The 22,501-nt window shown below is 44.0% G+C and overlaps 2 protein-coding genes across 4 annotated transcripts in view; both read right to left on the bottom strand.

Moving 5' to 3' along the window:
- Nucleotides 1–65: 65 nt before the first annotated feature.
- LOC122827350 (aryl hydrocarbon receptor-like) lies at nt 66–18,889 on the bottom strand. Its single transcript, XM_044110166.1, has 11 exons — nt 18,489–18,889; nt 17,379–17,566; nt 14,193–14,284; nt 13,166–13,255; nt 10,993–11,116; nt 10,535–10,665; nt 9,318–9,511; nt 9,128–9,237; nt 7,439–7,580; nt 6,143–7,361; nt 66–3,722 (listed from the first exon to the last, which is right to left on the bottom strand). Exons 1-11 carry the CDS (start codon nt 18,539–18,541, stop codon nt 3,603–3,605), a joined length of 2,463 nt encoding a protein of 820 aa, XP_043966101.1. The 5' UTR covers nt 18,542–18,889; the 3' UTR covers nt 66–3,602.
- A 961-nt stretch (nt 18,890–19,850) lies between these two features.
- The window catches only part of LOC122827162 (aryl hydrocarbon receptor-like), a 39,301-nt gene continuing 36,650 nt past the window's right edge, over nt 19,851–22,501 (bottom strand). For all 3 annotated transcript variants that reach the window (XM_044109776.1, XM_044109777.1, XM_044109778.1), the window contains exon 11: nt 19,851–22,236. In XM_044109776.1, coding sequence (XP_043965711.1) covers nt 22,150–22,236 — 87 coding nt within the window. In that variant the 3' untranslated portion in view covers nt 19,851–22,149. The remainder of the gene's footprint in view (nt 22,237–22,501) is intronic.

Raw genomic sequence — 22,501 nt, 5'->3', positions numbered from 1 at the left:
CAGGCAGTGGACTAAAAAATTGTGAAAAGCAACAAAAATCCAAACAAATGATTCAACAGATTACAGGAAAGTTTTGACTGGAAGGAGAATATGAAGAAAGATTTATTATTTTCTTAATTTCTCACCATGATTTCTTTTTTTTTGCTTCCTTTGTTGCATTTCTTTCTAGGGTCAAGTTTCAGCTGGGTTGGGAGCTACGCTGACACCTGGTGGGCAGGTGAGGAACAGCAGTTGGTTGCAAAGAGGCAACTATTGAGTGTGGTTGCACAAAATCCTTTATTTCCAGCACATTTCGACACTCATCTCAGAAAAAAACTGCATTTTTTTTTTCTTTTTCACAAAAATCTGACAAACAACTAGGAGCTTGAGTGAAGAAAAGTCGCAAAATAAATGAGCTAACATGGACAAAACGGTGTGAGGAAAGTTTGGTTTCAGTAACAGCCGGACAAAGTGGGTTTGAACAACATCAGAAAACACATTTCAACACAGAAAATGCTGCTCTTGTGCCCTTTATATTGTGAAACACTTAACTAAGCAAGCTTCGGCTCACTCTTATGGCACCATTTTTGTTTCAGCTAAAGTGACAAACTCCCCAAAACATAAAACCAGAACACTAACAATATTTCTACCTAATAAAATGCTTTTTTTAGTCCCTTCAGTGCTGGGGAGAGTTTGTAAGCACAGTGATTGTAAACACCTTTCCAAACACTAAACACACACATACACAACCATACTGTTCTAGCTTCTTTGAAAACGATGCTTTGCTTTATAATTTGTCTTCATACAGCATTTGATCTCATAAGAGCTCTTAAATAATCTGCTTTATAGGAAAAATGACTAAAGTATAAAAACAATAAAACCAAACGAGGCAGATCAGTAAATGCCTTTTGTCGTCGTATTGATTGTCGTCTGCTGGTTGCCCTGAAGAACCTACTTCCTGTTAGATAAAAACTCTGAGAACATTCAACACCGGATCTGCTCCCTGTTCAGTTTCTGACTGGGTTTTGGTTTCTGACTTGGTGCTAAATGCTAAACGCCGACCCGTCTCGGTACAGAAACAGCTTCTGAGTCAGAAAGAAGACGGCCGGGGAACGGTCTCTGTGGTTCCTTTGGAGCAGCGTGTCTGGTCTGTCACAGTGGGAGGAAGGGAACATGGCAGCAGCACTTCTGGAGCGTTAGGCTGTTCACACCTGGTGCTACTGTCAGTCAAAGGGTCTGAATGGTAGTTTGAACCCAAATAATTACAAGTTGTTCCGGTACAAAGATCTGAAACCAGTCCCAAACTGTCCCCGTCCGATGAAAGGGTATGTTGGTGGCAGCAAAGCGAATTGGTTAGGATGGCCTGGAACAACCAGGGCTGCCAAGAACTAGAAACTGCTGGAACACCAAGGTTTTATCCACCAACGTAAGTCGGAGTCCATTCTGCTTCCCAAAAGGGATTTTGAACCAGTGTTGGTTGTTTGAGGTTCCTGAATGCCAAACCTGGTTCCAGTTGGGCATCGGGTAATACCTGGTTTGTCAAGTATGATGTCACCTGTGGTCCAACTAAAGACAAAAGCAAGAAGCACAACAGCAAACAAGGGGCAACAGGGTGTGGGTGATATTGCTGCTACACAGTTTTTCAGAGTTGTGTAATGGAAAAGGGCATCAGCTCTTGGGTTTCAGAGGATTGTGAACCAAATCTGTAGAAACACTTTACAGAGTTGGACTGAAAGGATGTCAACCAAGATGGAGTTTCTGCTGCAAGAAGCCATCCAGACAAAGGTCTAAGGTCAAACAAGGAAAACAATTCAACTGTTGGGTCAGAATAAGAGGTTTGTTCAGAGCAAGTTGGATTGGATATGGGAACCATCTCGACTCAAACTTGTGAACCACTGAATCTTTCAGTATTCTTCAAATCAAGACCTGGACGGTACAAGGTTTGGTGTTCCTCCTGGTCAATGACCCCAAACACATGTCCAGACTGACTCAGACCGGTCCAGGCTGGTTTAATGCTAATGTTATCCTTTTGGAAATGTCTACCAAGACCTCTGATCTTAACCAAGCACATCCCAGAAACTTCTAGCATAAAAGGTGCATATGGTTTGCTCATCTTTCAGACCAGTAAATGTTGGACTGGATCTGCATATTTGACCGGACATTAAGATCTGATAACCAGAAGCAACTTGGGAGACAAGTGGTGACCTAGTTTGACCCCAGGTGTGAACCGCCTCCTTCTGGCTGTTTGGTACCTTCAGATTCACTTGGATTGGAAACGGTAACCAACAGAAACTCCTTACTAAAAAGAAGAGGGGCTCTGATGGCGTTGTCTTGGTTCAGGATTTGGTTTGAGCCTCCAGCTTTAACTGCTGATAAAGTAGCACCAGAATGTAACACAGAAACATCTTGGTTTTAAACACAGTCAATTCAAAAAGAAAGTGCACCCTGTTTTAGTTTTCAGGATATGCTTTTCCAAAGTCAAATGTGAAGACGTATGTCCAACGCTGACCAAACTGGGTCATCAACGCAACAGTGAACCCAAAGAGAGGTGCTAATCTACAACAGAACAGCTGAAAAAGTAAAGAATCAAGGTGTTAAAATGGCCTAGTTAAAGTCTACACCTCAACCAGAGCTGTGGTAGGACCCTCAAACCTCAATGAACCCAATCAACATACCCTAAAGTTAAAAGCGGGTGTAATTACTTTCTCACCCTGACTGAACAGAACCCGTAGACACAGTCAGTGTTTTAGTGCTCTCTGCTGTAATTTCAATACTCAAGAAAACAAACAAAGCAAAAAACTTATTTACAATTAGGTCCTCATGTCTGCCGAGGCTGTGAGTGCAGTTGGGTTTTCTTCCACTCGACAGGTGTTTGTTTCCAGGACAAGGCAATAACTGGAGCTCCGCCCACACCTCCAGTTTGGAAACCAACCAAAAAAAAATGCTTTTCAATTTTCTCCAACCAATCCAGTCGTCTGACTGCGTCTCGATAGAACATCTAAGTGATCTCATTAGCCTTATGCTTAAATCTCTGCTTAATTTAACCACCTAATGTTCTTCAAAATACTAGATATACTTTCATTTAAAATACTGCAGATTGTTTTAAAATCTCCAACAGTGGTCTACTTTTCTTCTGATAGACCATAAAGGCTATAACGACCGTTTATCTCCTGTCTGTGTTTGCACCACGTGACGACATTAAACTCTTGACTAAAGCTTCTTGTTTAGACGATTTAAATGCTCTTTGACTCTGAGCTTTGCAGATTATCTCAGACTGCGCTCATATTAAACTAACATCTGTTTGCATAAGAGGATACTAATCTTAAAAGGTGGAATAGAAGCAGCAGTAATGAGGAGAGAGAACCTCAAACCTTTGCAGCAGTTCCTCTGAGTGGAGGACATCTGAGTAAGAATGTCCTCCTCTCAGGACGTCTAGGCTGGAGAATCAATGAGCAGGACAGATTCAGTGAAAGAGGTCTTCTCCTGGACTTTCCTCCTTACTAAAGTAGTTTTATGTTGAGATGAGACGTCAGAACAATGGTTGTGAAAATGATCTGGTCCAAGGTTCCTGATCATTCTCTAAAACGCTGACATCTGTCCCACCTCTGCCCTGCTTTGTCCGGTCAGAGGAAGAATCCAGACTTCTGGGGGTCCTGTAAGTCGGAGACTTCGTCAGGGCCCGTCACAGCCTCCACTCCGTTTCTTCCAGGAATTAGACACGTCCGGACGTACCCTACATTAACCTGGAAACAAACACACATTGCTTCAGATAGTTTTATTTCATTTCTTATCATCTCAAACGATGTGCTTCCTTCTTTTTATCAACTGAGATTAAACAAAGAGTTATAAACAAAACTGGTCTGAGTTGATGATTCACACAATTGGTTACAGGAAACTAAAAGACATGTCAGATCACATCTGATCTGCACGATGCAAAGATCCTCAAGCCTCTGGACATTGTTGGACAATTATAGTTCAATCAATGCAGCATAGACGACACCAGAACCATCCAATGTTCTGGTTGAACCGGAGGTGTTCACAGACAGAATGTAAAGAGCTAAATAAAAGTGACTGTTTTTAGTTGAACTACTTAAAGAATCCTTAATAGTCCATAATCAAAACTTCAACACAGACAGTGAAGTTTATTCAACTTTCTAAAGTTTCTAACAGCCAAGTAAATTAGTGCTTACAGAAAATTAATTTAGAGGAAGCTAAATGTTTTCAAAGTTTTGAAGCGCTAAGTGGAAGGAGAAGTGTGCCTCCCGATGCTAAAGGTACCAAGGTTTGTTCTTCAAGGTACCAAGGTTTGTTCTTCAAGGTACCATGGTTTGGTTTAGGAACCTCAGGGTCTCATATTTGCTTTGTGCAGATGATGTTTTGTTGCCATCTCCAGTCTGAATGTTGCGCATCCTGGATCCCACCTTCTGCTGATGCCATGATTCTCAACCGGCTCCTCTCGTCTTCAAGATGAAGAGTTCAGGTGTTTTGGTCAGGAGCAACAGGAGGATAGAGATGGACGGAGACACAGTCTGAGGTTTTGTCTGTAGGATGGGGGGCCCTGCTCTAGTTGCTCCAATGAAGAACAAGGCTAAACTCTAGATTCACTGCTTCATTTATGACCCAACTCTCCTCTACTCATCAGATAATGGATGGATGAACAGATGCCATGTATATAAGGAGATTGCAACATGGAGGCCAGTAGCAATGTGACAGTTCAGACCAAGAGCCCAACGAGACAATATGAGACACTCTGGTCTGGTTAAATAAGAGATAACGTATCTCTTTGTACAGACAGTTTGTGCAGACAGTCTCAGCGCTGCGAGCCGTGTCTCTCTGCACGGCAGCCTCCCCCTCCCCGTCCTGTGTTTGCAGCATTAGGTAATGATGACAGATAAATTGTAGGTCAGCGGCGCTCATGCCTGACTGGCCCCCATGCCAGTATTTTTCTTTCAGCGACAGCCACTGACCCCGAAGAATAACAGAGGAGGCTGAATAGGGCGGGGATGGAGGGATGCCTGCTGGGCTCGGCCGTCTCTGGGGGCCGGCCGCGGCTCTTCCCGGCCTTATTCTATTCATTATTGTACTCACTTTTCTCTCCTGTCCTCACTCATAACTCATTCCGTCTTTATCCCGATCTGGCAGTTTGTTTTTTCTGTTCAAATGCTGCTGTCATGCTCAGAAAGACCCGACACAGTGAATGGTAACGGGGAGGCCCAGCTGATCCAGGACGGCTCACGAAACTGGAACATCAAGAATTACTTCATCAGAGTCATTGGGATCTTATTTGGTCAAACTTTACCACTCAGAGAGTAACTAATTCAAGTCCAGAAATCATATGCTGGTTTAAAGCCATTTCAGAGTTCTTGGTTTGGTTTGACCCATTAAACGCCTCAAGTCTTTACAGACCCGTTCACTTAGTGTCCACCAGAACCAGAACCAAAGGAGGCCAGAAATAAATGTTTAGGAACTTTATATTACATTTAATCAAGACTGAGACCTTCAGTGTTCACTGCCAACCGCCCTTTGTATGCATGGTGCTGCCCACACACTTCAGCCCAATGAAACGAGAATCCTGCAGGGCAGCACCGGATCCAATCAGAACAGCCACATTTGGAAAAATCCAGCAGAAGTCAAGATTATTCAGCAAATGCACATGTTGTGCTTCCACTGAACAGTCAGCACAAAGCAAGCTGAGCTTCCTCTAAAATGTGAGGCTCCTGAATTTAAACTGACTCAGTGCTGGCCCGGCCCATCTCCTCCTCATCTTATTTACACGACATGTCCACTTGCATCATGGCGGTTTACTCTGAGCTCCACATCGGCCCCGGGCCTCCAGAGCCGACTCGGAAATCAAATAATCCATTTTCCTGACAGGGAAAGGGAGCAGCACAGAGCTGCAGGGATGCAGATCCAGCAGCTCTTGGTGTGTTGATGTTCAGTTACATTTCAGAGCAAAGAAGAAGAACCTCGGCTTCATGGGGCGAGAACCATGGAGTACGAAGGATGTCAACCCTTAAAAACAGATTTTTCATGGGAGTCCAGACCAAGAGGCAGCAACACAAATTATCACACAGTAAAAAGAAAAAGTCAAGCTAGTAAAAACAGGATAGATGGATGGATGGATGGATGGATGGATGGATGGATCATGTTAGCATCTTCTCACCTTCCCGTCTGCTGCGGGGCCGAACACGCTGCAGCTCAGGTTTGGCAGGCTGAGCCGCTGCTGGTCCAGGTCCGCCGCTCCGTGGGACAAACAGGACGCTGTGTTCTGTTTCTGCTGGCCCAGATGTGCGGGCGTGGCCGCTGTGGTCATCCCATCGTGATGCTGATGAACTTCCAGCGTTGCCTCGCCGTTCAGCAGAGTGTTGCATGCATCTAAAGAGTAATCTGGGACGCTAATGTTCAGGTTCAAGGGGAAAGTCATGTTCTGGTTTGGAATGTAAGATCCGTTCTGGAAGCTTGATGAGGCTGTGCTCTCAGTGTTTATCTGCAGTTGCCATGGTGATTCCAGATGTGGGTTTAGATGCTCAGCGTCCAGCTGTGGACCAGCTAGTGTGGTCTGAAGATGGTGGTCCACCCAGAGACTGTCAGATAAACCAGCTGGATTCTCGACCACCGCAGGATGTGAGGCAGCCTGGATGTGCTGCTGCATCTGCTGCGACAGCTGGACGATGGGCTGCCTGAAGGCGGGGGGGTCCAAAGGGGCTTCAGGCATCAAACATGGCTGCTGGGGGGTGGAGTCAGGGTCTGAAGAGGGGACTTCGTTCTCCATCTCACTCTGCAGAGTGTCGTGGACGTAAGTGAGGATTTCGTTATTGGTGAGAAGGTCGGTCAGAGTGGGAACGCGGTTGGGATCCAGCTCCACCTGCATCATCCGCTCATCCAGCAGGAGCAGCTCCAGGTCGTCTGCGTTTAGGCCCAGACTCTCCAGAGCACTGAAGAGCTCACTGTTAGAGCAAGTTTCCCCTCCATCCAGTGACAAAGAGTCCAATGTTGACAGAAGAGGGTCAAAGCTGTCTCCGTTGCATGTTCCCATGTCCCGGTTGGAGACAATATTCCAGGTGGTGCTGCTCAACAAGTTATCGGACTCAGCAGGACTGCTGCCATGGTACAATGTCCGAGACTCTGCATTTGGTTGGCAGCTGTACCCAGACTCATCCTGACTCATCAGCGCCCCCAGCAGTGAGTCTGGCTTCAGTTCATCAGAGGAACTCTTGTCCACTTTGCCCTTCTTGGACTTGCTGCCTCTGGTTTTGCCGTGGGAGGAATCAGGGAAGCTGTGCAGCAGGTGGCTGGTTTGGTACAGGAGAGCTTCTCCGGTGGCAAAGGTGAAGGGAAGGTGCATAGATCGCTTCCTCAGGTGTTCTCCTCCTTCCTCCTCCCTGTGGTTGAAGGAACAAACATGTCAGTGAAGTTAAAACTCACAACAGAAGCAGCAGAATCTCAAAGGAGCACTAACGCCAAAGGCCTCTGGGTGGCGATGATGTAGTCCGGCTTCCCGTTCTTGTAGACGAGTCGGGCGTTGGACTGGACCCATTTCCATTGGTTGTCTTTGGTGAGCAGCCTGAAGACGGTCAGCCCGCTCTCACCCGTCTTTATCACTGAAAGCACATCAGAGAACATGTAGTAGCTCATGATGTATATGAACTATCAAACTGTTAACTTTAAGCAAACGTTATGAACAGGTTCAGTGATTCTTTAATCTGCGATTCAGTTGCTCAGCCAGCTGTGATGGTGCAGCTGCGTTTGGATGTGTTTGTTTATTCAACCACAAGTAAAGACACAGCAGGGAGGTTCATCAGTCACGACCACCAGCAACTGCCCGGGTGATGAGTAGAGCAGAGACTTTACAATAGACACAATGACAACTGGGTCAAAGGGGTCAGAGACGTCAAAGGGGTCAGAGACGTCAAAGGGGTCAGAGAGGTCAAAGGGGTCCCCAGAAGTTGGAGAACCAGCTCAACCTTCAATGGTCAGTCATTGGATGTCTTACTGGCACCCAGTTCTTTAAAACAAACTCTCACCCCCTCAGATATCCAATGGCCCAGCTGAATAGATTATTGATGAGGCCAATATTTGGTCATAATGGTCATAACTGTCAAACACCGAGCCACAGCAGACATGAAGGTATTCTAGTATTTTGGTCTAAACTGGGCCATCGACTAAATGAACCAAAGCAGGAAAATTCCTTCTGAACCATCAGAGAGTCTGAGGGTGTTTTCACACCTGGTAGTCCAGTAGACTTGGTTCAACTGGAGGTCAAAGTTACAACATTTGTTACATTTCAGCAGCTGCAGTTCCCTTTCATTCTGCAGTGTCAAACAACCAGTTCACCCTCTCACCTGTGGGGGCGCTGCATCAAGAACCACTAAAAGAAATGACACAAAAACCTCTGAAGAAGACACTGAACACAACTTCACAAAATATGAAGTAAGATGGAGTGGCATCAGATTTTAGTGTTTATTTTCGGCAAAAGACTTCAAGCCCATTTGTTTTGTATTTACCCAGAATGCCCTGCATTTGATCCGCTTCCTAATTTTGAAGTGGTCTCCAGTCTGCTTGGCGTAAACGTATGCATCCAAATCACATTATAGTTCACTTCCTCTAATAATCCAACATTTAACATCCACTGACAAGAGGAATCTCATGGCTTTAAAGGTGGATGTTGAGAGAGCATCAGCCTGGGTCGAAGTAAAGCTGAAAAATGGGGATTATTTGTTCACGGTGATTAGATCTGTGACCTTGTTTTGACTCGTGTTCTGGGAGATTACAGGGATAAATACTAAAGATTTCCTTCTGCTGCATGACTCCCACCATGCTGTGATGTTGTCTGGTGTAAAAACCAGCAGAAACAAACTTCTTTCATCCCAACAATCATTGAGCGGTGGCACATCTGAACACAAAACTCCATCATTGACAACATTCCCAGTAGTGGGATCTCTGGGATGAATGTTTTGGAACATGTGTGCAGGTTTTCTCTGCCTGATTGCATGTATGACAGTATAGTATGATGCCACAGCCATGCACATCTTGTGCAGCGGATGACCCGGTTTGCGTTGACTAACAGGGTCATCCAGGACTTCAGCGAAGTGAGATCCAGTCGTTTGCACCAGCAACCTTTCATCAAGCGGCAGCAGCTGGGACTTACTTCTAATGTGGTTTTCAGCGCAGTACATCATGTCAGCGGCGTGGATGAACTGGTAGCCGGATCCTCGCATTCTCAGCTCAGCCTCGGTGTAACCCAGAACGATTTTCCCTCTAAACGGCCAAGAAACCAACACACACCGTTAAATTCAGAACTACCAGAGTCCAGACCTTCAGGTTACAGCAGGTTGTACTTTGTGTCGCAGGCCATCGGCGTAAAGTCAAGTTTGTGTTTGGTTCTGAAGATCATGTTCTTGGACCGGATCTCCAGGATGGCAGGAGGCTGCAGCGGCGTTGCCACGGCGAACAGGGCGAGCTGAGGAGGGCTGCTTCCACTCTGCCGACTCTGACCGTGGAGGAACTTCAGTCTGCCCTGGATACTCAGCGGCTGCAAGGAAGACATTTCATCATATCACTATCTCATCACCATCATCAATAATCCATAAATCCAGAGCAGAACTCCTTCACATCAGATGAGTAAGTCCTGCTTTTTCTCAGCCCGTCGAACACAGTCAGTCATATTTACCTAAACCACTTTACGTAGAGTGAAAACATACAAGCAGTGATGGCTTCACTCTGGTTATACACAGTGTTAAGTCTAAAATCCCAAAGCAAATTGTAAATATTCATTATTACACCACATTTAAGAAGCTATCTGTGCAAATAAAGCAGAGTAGAAGTCAGCAGAGCAACCAGACGACTGGAAAAGGGTAGCAGTCAGACGGAGCTGTTGTCCTGTTCACTAAATAATGAATTAACCACATTCATTGGTAAGATTAGCTCAACTTTCCCAACCACACCCACGTCTTATTACTGCTCGACCGGCAGAATCAAGGAATCCCTTTACTGGACCTGATCAAAATCTCACAAAACAGCACATCATGCAAATGTGTTGAAGAAGTGATCTGATTAGAAACAAAGTCACTGACATCTATCAGTCTGGACAGACAGATGACAGAGTTACTGACTCCCTAACTCTGATAACGTCCAGTGATCAGTGTTTTAACCTCTTAGATAACCCTTCTGCAGACTTGATTCCAGAGTGTGTAGGAACCGTGGAATGTCCTCAGAATAATTGACCATTGTGGGTCAATTAGCTGTGGATTCAGGAATCCAGCTCCGAATAGCAGGAGGGATTACAGAGAAGCTAAAGCTAAAGTCCTTCTTTGGGGGCGGGACCACCACGTCTTCACTCTCAGTACCAGAAGGTCAAGAGCAACTGGCTTCAAGCTGCTGATTCCCTGGAGAAGCTATGGCTTTAACAGAGCAGGTGAGAGGATAAAGCCCTACTCCCTGGGACTCTAAGGTTTCCTTTACTGAAACAAACAATGGCCTCCATTTCTATACCCTCCCATTCAGCTCTGGATGTTTAACATCTTCCTGGTGAAGCGGGTGGAGCTTTCCGACTTACCAGAAAGCCAGAGGAGTTATCCAGCAGGCAGCGGAAGCGGCAGACGAACGCTCGCTCCAGGAAGGAGGAGTTTTCCGGTGGAAGCTGGTCAGGGTTGTAGCTCACCGGGCTGGAAGACTTCAGCTCTTCACCTGAGCAGATACAGTTTGGTTAAAAAGTGTTGAAGTAGTGGCAGTATATGGGAGGACAGGCTGACCTACATCTGCTGCTCCTGTGTGAAGCTAATGCAGAATGACAGCTGTTAAACTCCAGTGTACAGTAAGAGCATCTGAGAGCATGCTGCTGCTGCTGCTGCTGCTGCTGCTGCTGATGATGATGATGAAGTGACTTCTCAAAGGTCACCTCTCCTCGCCGCTTCCTGACCTCACGTCTGTCTCCTCTTAAGGTTTTAGTTCAGCCCGTTTGCACAGAAAGCAGAATATTTGTGGGAATGACGGTGAGTGTTTGAGGAAACAGACCTGCTGGATCAGTGGGGGGCTCCAGGCTGACCAGGGGGTTCAGGGCCCAGTGCAGGTTCCTCTTGAACTCCTGCTGGTCTTCAGTGTGGATCAGCTCAAACACACTCTGGTGCATCACATCAGTCTGACAGGAAAACAACACAGCCTTCAGGAGAACAGGTCTCCATTTTACACTAAAATAGTTGTGTTAATCACCCAAACCCTTAAATTAAAGGTACGGAAGGTTCTTCAACATCTTCCAACTCTGTTCTGATCATTTAGCGTCTGATTTGGGCTTCTAAATGCAGAGCTGGTGGTTTCATAGCAAGGTTTTCAAATGAACAATGCAAACTATCAGCAACAACCTTCTCCACATCCTTTAACTGTATTTCAAATCAGCTGCTAGGGAAAAAGAAAAGCAAATACTGGACATCTACCAAACATTTTCCTCTACCAAACATCTACCAGACATCTACCAAACATCTACCAAACATTTTCCTCTACCAAACATCTACCAGACATCTACCAAACATCTACCAGACATTTTCCTCTACCAAACATCTACCAAACATTTTCCTCTACCAGACTCTCTGTCTTAAGTGAAGGCTTTCTGTTTGACTTGTCCCCGATGTTTTCATTAACAATCACTCTGGTGGTCTTCCAGAAACACCAGCTGTTGATGTTCACATTCTAACTCCTATAAGCTCCACCAGACATTCAAGACAGGAGAGTGTTAGAGTCAAACAGCCTTGAAATGAAGCCAAAAGAAACCATGTGTCGCTTATTATTTAGTTCAGATGGCTGAACCGAAGCCAGAAAGCTGCTGGGACTGTCCAGAACCAGTATGACCAAGCATTGGACGTGAGCGGACCCGGCCTCCCAGTGGGGAGGAGTCACAGCCGGGTCAACAGAAGGAATTTTGACAGACAGAAGTGTTGTGTGAAATGGCCGTATCTGGACCCTGTCCGGTTCACTCAGATCAGCACAGAGAACCCAAAGAGCTGAACTGGGTTCTTGTCATTCTTCCATCTGAAGGAAGACTAAATGGTTTAGTATTATTTCTCCAAGTCTGAGGTAAAGAATGGTTGTATTTTTTACCTAAGATGATCCCATTATATTAATCTCCACTGATAAAGCAGATAAAGTGTCTGACGAGCCTTCAGCACATGATCCAATAACTAACTTTAAGCTCCAATCAGAACTGAGCTCACTCTCATCAGTCTGGGTTCTTCCTGCGCCAGGTTGGGTAGTTTGGTCAACAGGAGGAGATGGGCCTCAGGCGGGCAGGTGAAAAACCAGGGGTGAAAGGTGATGATCACACCCCGATGCTAAACGTACGACCCGACTGTACGGTCCTATCCATAGTGTGAACATAAACCACAGCTTCCAGTCCAGAGTGAGATGCTGGCGCTGGTTGTGATGGTGTGAGACGGGCCGGCGGATCCAGGCTAAATTTGTAAGCATGTTGTCTGAAATAAGATTAGGCTGAAGGAAGCAGCACTTTGTTGTGACGCAAACTGGATTACACCTCATGGCCCATATGTGTGTTGTGGTCGGCGCCTCTGGCCACTCAGGAACATACAGTCACTACTGTGGATTTAACACCAAATATCTACACACACTGTATAAAAAGACTCAGAACCATAGCACCAGACTAAATAGACTTTTATCAAGTCAGGAATTTATTAACTTCTCAGTATTTGGGAGAATGACCTTTAATATCTACTTAGGTAAAATATTTTGGGTTTTCTTCCTCTTCATCTTAGTCTGACTGAGTTTTGGCCAGTTGTACCTCATAGATCTGCTATAACCAGAAAAGCCACTCCAAAATATCTACTTTTCTGTCTTTAAACAATTTTGTAACTAATATAATGTCGTAGGGAGGAACATTAGAAGACTCTCTGTATCCCAGAACCAAACTTTCTTGGCTAAAATCTTAAGATTTTGCTTTAATATTTCCACATGATGATCTGTCTTCATGATGTCACCATGAGATAAACCAATCTCGTCTTCTACAAAGGTCTGATAATCAGTCACTGTCAGGTCACCTATACATGAGTGTGATCAACAGCAGCCGCCCAACTGTTGCCATTTTAGAGAGTTTGTTGCTATATTTAGAGACTTTTCAGACAAACCAAGAAGTATTAGTGGTTTGACTACCAGAACCGAGATGTGATGCATGATGAGTGAGTACCTGATGGAAGCCGAGGTAATCCTGGATGGTGTGAGAGCAGAAGAAGATGCTTCCTTCAGACGTGACCACCACCACAAAGCCGTTCAGCGCCTGCAGAGAGAACAGACTCTGCTACTTCATCATGCCGTGATTCTGTTCACCGAGGTTTCAGAGACCAAATGAGGTGAAACACATGAAGGGAAACATGAATCTGGCTCTCTGGATGTGGAATAATCCCATCTTACTCCAATGTTTTGTTTTCATTGGATGGGAAAAGCATAAGCATAATCTGTTTGCAACCTCTGATTCACCCTGTGCTTTTTTGACTCAATCAGACTCCAGTTGGACAAAAGAGCCTTCAGATAAGAGAGAAGAAATGGGCCAGCGGCGGATAGAACAGGATAAAACACAAAGCAAACTGCAACAGAGGAGATGAGATTTCAACCCCAGGCTGACGGGGAGGAGGAAGCATCAGAGCGGAGGTCAGGTCAGGAGCAGGAGGAGGTCACTGATGGATGACTAACACCTCCATCGCCATCTTCAAGGAGCCTCAGGGTTCTGAGAGGAAGTGATGACACCGAATCCACATCCGTCGCACTGAGGAAGATCATGTTTACAACCATCACCAGATCCGACACATTCACTCCGCTTCTCATTTCCATCTTTTTTTCCAACTCTTGGTTTGAGCATCAGACTCACAGGCTGCTGAATAATTCACAAGTTGGAGCTTTTTCCGCTTTTTCTTCTTGGAAAGATTTCTTGTAACATTATGACTTTTTGTAAAACATTGAATCTTACCCTGGCCCTTATATTTTATGACAAAGTTGAGCTGAATTCAAAGTCCACATAAATAGATGCTGTAAAATGCAGCTGTAAAGCAAGATGGCCGCCTTGGGCGTGCTGACTTCACTCAGGAGTGCTTTATAAAAAAACTAACTACAAACCAAATTTGTGTTCCTGTCCTGCTGTGCAGAGCCGCTGCTCCTCCATCAGAGCAAAACAAGCAGCAAAGCTTCCCCAACATGTTGAAGGTCACAGACAAACCAACCTGAAGCAGGAGCTCGCCCTCTGATATGCCGCCCTCAGCGTTTCCATCGCTGCTCTTCCTGATGCCATTGGGAGGTTGGTGCTTCAACGCCTCTGCAGGAGGAGACAGAAGCGAGTTGGAGACGCTGCACCAAAGGTTCCTTTGGGGTTTTAGAGTCGACAATAAAAACTCACCTAATGAAGAACCAAAATTATATCATGAGCTGTTCAAGGAGCTTGTAGAAAAGTGAGACTTTCAGCTGCTTCCATCCACAGCATCATGTTCCACTCTAAAGTCTAAAGTCCCTTCCATCAGATCCTTCTTGTTTCACCATAAATCTAAACACATTAGCATCTTATACGCTTCCTGAAAGACCAAAAATGGTCAAAAACGTTGAATCTAGGTGATGCTACCTCCCACCTGCAGATGGCAGTATTTCTTGCTTCACCGCAGTCTCTCTTTTACTTGATGTCAACTTATGTTTATCTAAAATCTGTGATTAATACAGATTTAATAACAAAACCTGACATCTTTAAAGAATAAAAATATTTATGTCCAATCCATCTGCTGGTAAGTTTGATCATTTTTTTTGTTCAAAATTTAGATTTTTGTTTCCATTTGGTGAAGAAGGAAGTTTTGTTCAGTGACTTTTTCATGTCGTTGGTTCAGAAATAGAAACAAACAAATCAAAAAAATCAGGTTTGGTTTTGAATTAAGCAAAGTCTCACATTCAAATGTTCAGATTTTCTTTTTTATTAAGGTTCCTTGACTTCAAAAATGAATCATAAAGCAGTAAAATCTTAACTTTTCATCGTCTTTGATGCCTGATTGGAAGTGAAAGGTAAAGATGAATAGTCAGAGAGGACGGCATGTTTTAAAAAGACTAAAGTGGCTCCTTTCTGCCCTTTGACCTTTAATACACTCAGCATGCCTTCTGAAGCAGCAGGTTCAGACATTAATAGAAGAGGAAGACTTTGAGAATCCAGAGGTCAAAGGTCAAGCTTTCTCCTGAACCTGAACCTGATTCATCACAGAGGTTAAAACATCTGAAGCTGATCTTTTTATTCCAACAGCAAACATCACCATGGATGTGGCTCCGTCTCGCTACGATGGCAGCATTTCATCTGGACTGTCACTAATTCAGAGCTGGAGGAGGCAGAACGGGCTTTTCAACCGCCTGACGTCACGAACGGAAACCGAGGGGAAGAAAAACCGCCTGAGGCCGGCGACGGCGGAGAGGAGGGGACGTGTGTTGGCACAACGGAGAGCGACGATCATGAAAACATCCGTTAAAAACGTCACAACAGACGGCGGCCAGCAGAGACACACCAGACTGGTGAGGACAGAACGTCACTGATGGACCGAACGGAGATCTGAGTTCAGCCACAGAACCTAATCTGAGCGACAGTTCATCAGCAGCTGTTTGAGGGGATGATGACACACACCATGACCCAAATAACCCCCATGCTACGCTACGCTAACGACGCTGCAAACCGGAATGAATTATTCAAAGAAGAAGAGCAACTAAAACTGCTCCATGTTTCTGTCGCCCTGATTTTTGACGTTCAGCAACATTTAGTTAAACCTCCATCTGGACCTCATGAGTACGTTTCAGGCAGTACACAGGCAGAAACGTGTACTGCCTGTCCACGTTTCAGGCAGCATGGACAGGTGAGGAGAGGAACGGGTTCCTCCAAAGGTTTGGTTGGTTTGATATGCAGTGAGAAACAGAACTGGAAGCTGGAAATGGAGCAGATCTAACACGATAGGTTACGGGCCGGGCTTGGATGGGGTTGCTAGGTAACAGCACAGTTTCCATTGAATGTGACTCAACAATCAGGAAGATTTTGAAACGGCTCATTTTCCAGTCACCAAAAAACAATAATTTATTGCCAAAAAACGTCTGGATGGTTGTTTTTAGGAGCTCAGACTGATTTTAGAAGCAGTAAAAACTCAAACTGAAGTACAAAAATATGAATATAAACAAAACTCTTTGACTTTATGACTGACCTCATGAGAAAACCTCAGATTCAGATTCACCAACTCCTCTGATCTTCCCAGGTTCATGTTCCAGCGCTGCAGCTTTCCTGCAGGATGCCGGCGGAGAGCAGACTGTACTTTGTTCACGCCGCGCCCCCCTCCCTTTAAAGGCCCATAAGCCTCCCCTGAGTGGATTATCCCCCCGCGTTTCTGATCTTTCATCTCCTCAGCGCCCGCAGTAATGGGTCCGTCTCCCCAGACCTACATTACTGGCTGGCTCAGCCTGCAGGACGGGGTCGGCTCCCGGCCACGGGCCAGAAGAGGCCGAGTCCTGGTGGGCTTCTCCGCTGTCTGGATGGAAGGAGGTCGAGCAGAGTTCAGACACTTAGATGGAGATGGAGGCTCTGACCCAATTCTGACATGGAGGGCTGGATGTGTGTTCAATATAAACCCACTATTAAAATGTTCCCACATGAAGAGGCGTTCTGGTTGGGAACGTTGGAAGATCTGGTGGGTTTTGGAAGAATTCGGACTTGAAAACATCTAACCAGGCCGTCAACGTTAAGACTTTAACTCATGTGATTAATCTAAAAGGTTTAACCTTTTTACGTTGACCTAAAGCCTCTGGCAAAGTTTACAGCAGTTTACAATTTGACATTTAAAAAACAAATTAGCTTAATAAAACACGCCAACTCAAAACAAAATAAAAACTGATTTTGCTGCTTGGATGAGGAGCGTTTGGTTTAGTTAGTAAAACTGCATTGAAAAGACTTTTCTTGTGTCCCACAAGTCACATGATCAACAACCAGAAGTTGCCACTGGCGCAAACCATGAAGAAGAAGAAAACAGGAAGTAGCTATAGGACCCTGGTATGGAGTGTTTTAATGATTTATTACGGGAACAAACTTTAAATGCATTTCTCATTGCAAAATTTTTTTTTTCTTTTACGTTAGCTGAACATTGACAAAGTTTTGCTCACATTTGTAATGGAAACGCAGCTGCTGTCTTATTCTGCTGCAACATTGCAGAATCCCAAATGTCTTGGATGAATTATTAACATCCACACTTTAAGACTCACAGTGGAGCCAAATTTAAGCTAACGTTGCTAAAAACAGAAGGAAGCAGCTGGAGACTCGGTTTGTTTTCACTGAACAGAACCAAGGCGGTCCGTTTCTGAAACTCTGGTCTCGACCAGCTTCGCTCAGCGTGTCGCTGCGCGTTCCTCACCTGAGAAGAAGCTCTTGGTGCGCAGGTAGCTGACGCTGAGCCTCAGGATGGACAGCTTGTCCAGGCTGGAGATGACCTCCTCTGGGAAGGGCAGCAGGCTGGCCAGCCGGTCCAGTTCTGAGTTCAGCCGGTCGCGGTGCCGTTTGGATGGGTTGGTTTTGGTTCCCTCAGCTGGAACGGGTTTAACTCTAGAGGTCAGGAAACACCAGCATCATATTTAGGAACAGGGAAAAAACTAAATGTTGCACACAAAACATTTTGTGAAGGTCAAAATATGTGGTGACTTCTGCTGGATTTGGGATTTCAGAGTCAAGGGGCAAATCTGTACAATGATCTGTGATTTAAAAATTATTCTGACGCCATGAAGACAAAACAACCAAAAGCTGCTCCTAAACGAGGAACAAATATCAAAAATATTAGGAAAGAAAAATTATCCACAAGAAGCAAAAAATAATTATTGAATGGACAAAAGGATTAGAGAAAAATGAATCCGAACAGAAAAAACAGCAAAATATCAAGAAGAGACAAAACATATTATATAACGACAGAGCATTTACAAAATGACAAACAAGTATAAATCAAGAATAGATAAATGTAGTTAGAAAAAAAAACGCAAAATGGTCAGAAAAGGTACAAGAAAATAGAAAATTATCACATAGATGTTTGAAACAATCTCACAACTGTCATCTAAAGAGGAAAAAATCTACAAAACAATAAATAACTAGAAAAAGAGGTATTAAATACATACATTCGGGTTAAAAAACTTAATTTCTGGAGCAGCGGTCACTAAATAATTAGAAATCTACAATACAAACAGTCAAAGTAACGCTGTGGGGCCTCCTGCGCCCCGGGGCTCTAAAATCTCTAGATCTGCTCCTGGATAATCTGATAATTAATGACGAGATAATTAACTGTCTGACCAGAGTGGCGCTCCCACTGCGGCCAACGGGGGGCGCTGTGCGGCCCCATAAATCCATTACAGGGCGATAATCCCATGTTTACAAACTGTCTGCCGCTGCTAAACAGGGACGACTTAAAGTGTAACTAATACGTCTTACATGTCCGCAATTAGTGGCGGACAGCCTTCATGTGCGCTCTTTTAGAACTTACCCTCTTTGCGCCGGTTTTCTGCGCTTCCTCCCAGCGTACATGTTTGTGTTCATTCAGGATCAGTTCGGAGTCGGTGAAGCGGGATCCGTCCCAGACAATCCGCCGGCGCTGCAGCGACGTCTCTCAGTTTCCACTGCGCTGGTTTCATTCATTCCGCACCGGTACCGTCAGAAACAGCGCCAAAAGTCCGACTGCGGCGGTGATCAATGCACAGAACCGGGAGTCCAACCGGAGCACAAGTGGTTCTCTCTTCGCGCAGTCAGGAAGGTTTCTGGCGCAGTCTTGTTGGTGTGCGTCAGATCCAGACGGCGCGTTAAAGCATCCCGGAAGCCGGTGAACTCATCCCGGTGGAGTTCAGACTCCTGCCTCCATCTGCGCTTCTTCCTCCTCTTCCTCCTCCTCCTCCAGGACCTCTGCTGCTCTGTGGCCGGAGCGCGCTTCCAGTGATATGATAAGACCTTGAGAGCGCGCGCGTGACGTCAGAGTAAAAATTATACTGAATTCAACTTTGAAAAATGCTTCAGTTTCACTCAGTCTGCAGATTGCTGGTTTTAGACCGGAAGTTAACTCACTTTAAAGTAAAGGTTTACACCAACTTTTATTTGTCTAAAGTCAGATACAACTTTCAGAGTTCCTGCGGAGAACGTTCTCTAACAGAACGGAGAACGTTTTGTTAGAGAACTTAACCTTTTTATAAGATTTTTTTAACTTCTAAAAAAATAAGTTTTTTTATTTATGAAAACTATTCCATAAATGACTTTCTAAACTACCAGGTACCAGGTGATGCACGGTGGTGGCAGCTTCATGACTGGTGGAATAATGGGAAACCATTAAAGGTTAAACTGGGAGCAACACTGATGCCACAACCGCCTTAAAGTGGCTACACTGCCACCTGGTGGACACAGGAGACCATCACATTCAACTGGTTTTTGTACATTTTAGATTACTTTTTTAAAAAATAATAAATTTTTAGAGAACGAATGTGGAGAAATCAGAGCAAACGTTGAGCTGGATAAGGAATAATATTCCATTAACTGGTTTGATTAATTAAAAATAATCAATAAAATTTGTAAACCTGCAAAACAAAAGTTTAAATCACTTTGTTGATATTTGGACAATCCAGTGTATGAGATGTACTTGAATGCACCATAAAAGCGCAGTATAACCATAGGTAGCATTTATATATTTAAACCAAATTTTAAATAAAATGAACAATAGTTGTGTAATCCCTCCTGATTGGTCCTGAATGAGCTGAGTCGGATCTGGATTGCAGCTCATTCCTGCTCCAGTTCCAGGAGATCCAGATCCGACCCAGTTCTGGTTCGGATCGTTTAGTTTTTTAAATAAAACCCAGAGACTATCTGCAGTGATCAGATCACCTTTAATATGGTGGAGATTTACAGTCTGACTCAAACACTCAGATACAGATTTAAAGGTCAAATATATTGAGACACAACGAAGCAGAGAAGACAAAAATACACGAGAGCAGGAGGTTACGTATGAGCTGTGCAGAAATTATTCAATATAACAGGCCTGGGTCAAATAAAGGCAATAATTATTACAATACAGGATATATGAAAGATTACACATATGAACGTATGTACAAACACAGATAGATACTGCATAATGGAGGCTTCCTTAGGTTTGAAGCATATAGGTCAAATATTAAAGACTTTTTATAGTGTAAGAGCGAGTAACAATATATATTTATATCTCTATACATAGAATACTTTATGAAACAAAGGCACTGACTGAGGATGAAGCGCTTCATGCTGGGTTTGGATTTCTAACTGAATCTGAGCTCCAAACATCACAGACGTTCGGCTCCATGAGGAAACGTTCAGGGAGTTCCATTCATTCTGCAGTAAAAACTGCTGAATGCAGGACAACTACATTTCCCAGAGTTCCATGTCCGACTTGTGCAAAACATTTAAACCAACAGGAAACCAGATCGGATAAACTTCGCGGTGAGACCTGAGCGTCTGTTTGTGGTTAAAAATGTTTAAACCACTAACAAATGAACGTTATGGAAAATGTTAATTACGTTACATTCCCTTTGGTATCCTCAGGAGTAAGGCTTCTTAGATGGCTTTGGTTACAAAAGTTTGGTTCAATTCAAGTCTGTTTCCTCTAAAATCTGATGAAAACGATTCGCTTTTCTTATTCTGGAAGAAGTGCTACTAAAGTTGGCTCAGTTTGGGCTGTTAAAACTAAGTCAATTAAAAGGCATCTATGAAGGAGATTTTCCATTTATTTTCCTTATTTTATATATACATTAGCTGCCTTACACTGTCTTACTTCTGTGTTTTGCTGCTGGACGGGTTTAAGGATGTGGAGACACAGAGGAGGATGTGAGCCTTGCTAAAATAAATTTTTATCTTTAAATCTAGTGCAAACAGCGCAGCGAGAGTTACTCTTTAAAAAATTAAGTGCTAAAGTTTTAATTTGTGCCCGTTTAGTTTCATAAAGTGGCTCCAGGAATTTAATCCTAAATGTTTCTGTGCTTTGGCAAATCAAACACCTTAAAGTGAAACAAATCTCAAAGTTTGGCTTTAAACTAATTAAATAAATTTGGTCAATTTTAAAATATTTTCCCTTTTTTTAAATCTTTTTATTCTTTTTAAAGCTCCATCAGTTTAAGGCACCATCTGTATTTTACCCCACTGACAAGAAAAGAGCAAAACATCAGAAGAAACAAATAAAATCAATAAAATAAAAGGAAGAGAAGAGAAAGATGTGGCTCAGAGACAAAGCTTTAAAATATACAAACAAGCAGCTGTTTTCACTGAATCGACTCGACTTCCAGGCTCGTAGTAGGATGATGACGTCACTCTGTTGTGCGTTTATGTCCATGGTTTTATATTATACCATGTCTGCTTGCAAAGCAAATCTTCCCCGCTGCGGGACAGCTGAAATGAACTCAATGGAGACGGATTAGAACAGCAACCAAACAACGAAACGGTGATCGTCAACCCGGCTCGGCGTTCGGGTCGGAGCAGAACATCTGTGCGCTGAACAGGACAGCAGGAAAAACACGCGGCTGGTTCAGTGTTCTCCTCGTCTTCTTCTTTTTTTTTTAAATGGGGATAAAATTAGCAACAAATGGGTGTGGAGCGCAATACCACCTCTGGCCTCTAGGTGTTGAAGTTATTTAGATTGAGAATCACTCTGGTTTGTAACTGCTGCCCCCTGGTGGTGAACCGAACAGCTTGCATTCTGTCCCGTTTTACTTAAATTCACTTCCAACCACCTAAAACTGCCTGTGTGCATCACCAGCGATAAAAAGTGTTTTAAATAAATGCTTTTAATGCTTTATGAGCACTCCACGCCTCTTTTTGTTACTTCTCTCCATTGAATGTGAAGAAAAATTGACTCAAAACATTTTTCTTCCTTTTTTATGGTTAATTTGAAGACTCCTGATTCCTGTATGAGGAAGCACTACAATAAAGTCATCCAAATTGCTTAATAAGTCCCATAAAAGAGGAAATATTTCTCCAGCTGTCATGAGTCTTGATTGTCTTCTTGAGCCAATGCCACCAAACCTGAACCAAAGCTGAACTTGTTCTTCAGTCTAACCCTCGTTAGTCGCTCCAGTCTTTACGGTTTTCCATGGATGAGTCCGGGTTTCAGTCCGGGTTGGAGTCCAGGCGTCTCAGCGGTCCTATTTGTTCTGTGTCAGGCAGGTTTTCCCATTGGGCAGCGAGGTGAAGGGGAATCCTCCCTTCCCAACGATGGGACGGTTGTCCATCTGTGGAGACAAAACACATCAACTCAGAGACCTGGAAAGATCCGAAGTTTAAAAACTGAGCCATCGGTTCAGGAAACCTGTGGTAAACTTTGTATTTTCCTGATTTAACAGAATTATTTGGGTAATAAAGCTGAGAGATTTAGTCCAGATTTAATCTAGAAAGTTTAGCAGATGTTGACCACCAGGGGGAGCTAAAGGCCTTTCTATCTAGTAGCTCTAAGTTTCATATAAGGTATATTTTCATTTATTGTGATGATAGATTCAT

The sequence above is a fragment of the Gambusia affinis genome, linkage group LG24, assembly GCF_019740435.1.
Source record: "Gambusia affinis linkage group LG24, SWU_Gaff_1.0, whole genome shotgun sequence".
Lineage (NCBI taxonomy): Eukaryota > Metazoa > Chordata > Actinopteri > Cyprinodontiformes > Poeciliidae > Gambusia > Gambusia affinis.
This window is presented reverse-complemented; position numbering and strand designations above follow the sequence as displayed.

Bases quoted from the DNA above. Each gene is read 5' to 3' on its own strand.
- LOC122827350 (XM_044110166.1), bottom strand. From the start codon at position 18,541: ATGAACACAAACATGTACGCTGGGAGGAAGCGCAGAAAACCGGCGCAA. The intron at 10,666-10,992 runs GTCTGTTTCCTC...GTATCTGCTCAG, and splicing joins GCCCCCCACTGATCCAGCAG to GTGAAGAGCTGAAGTCTTCC. The intron at 9,238-9,317 runs GTACAACCTGCT...TTGGCCGTTTAG, and splicing joins CCGATGGCCTGCGACACAAA to AGGGAAAATCGTTCTGGGTT.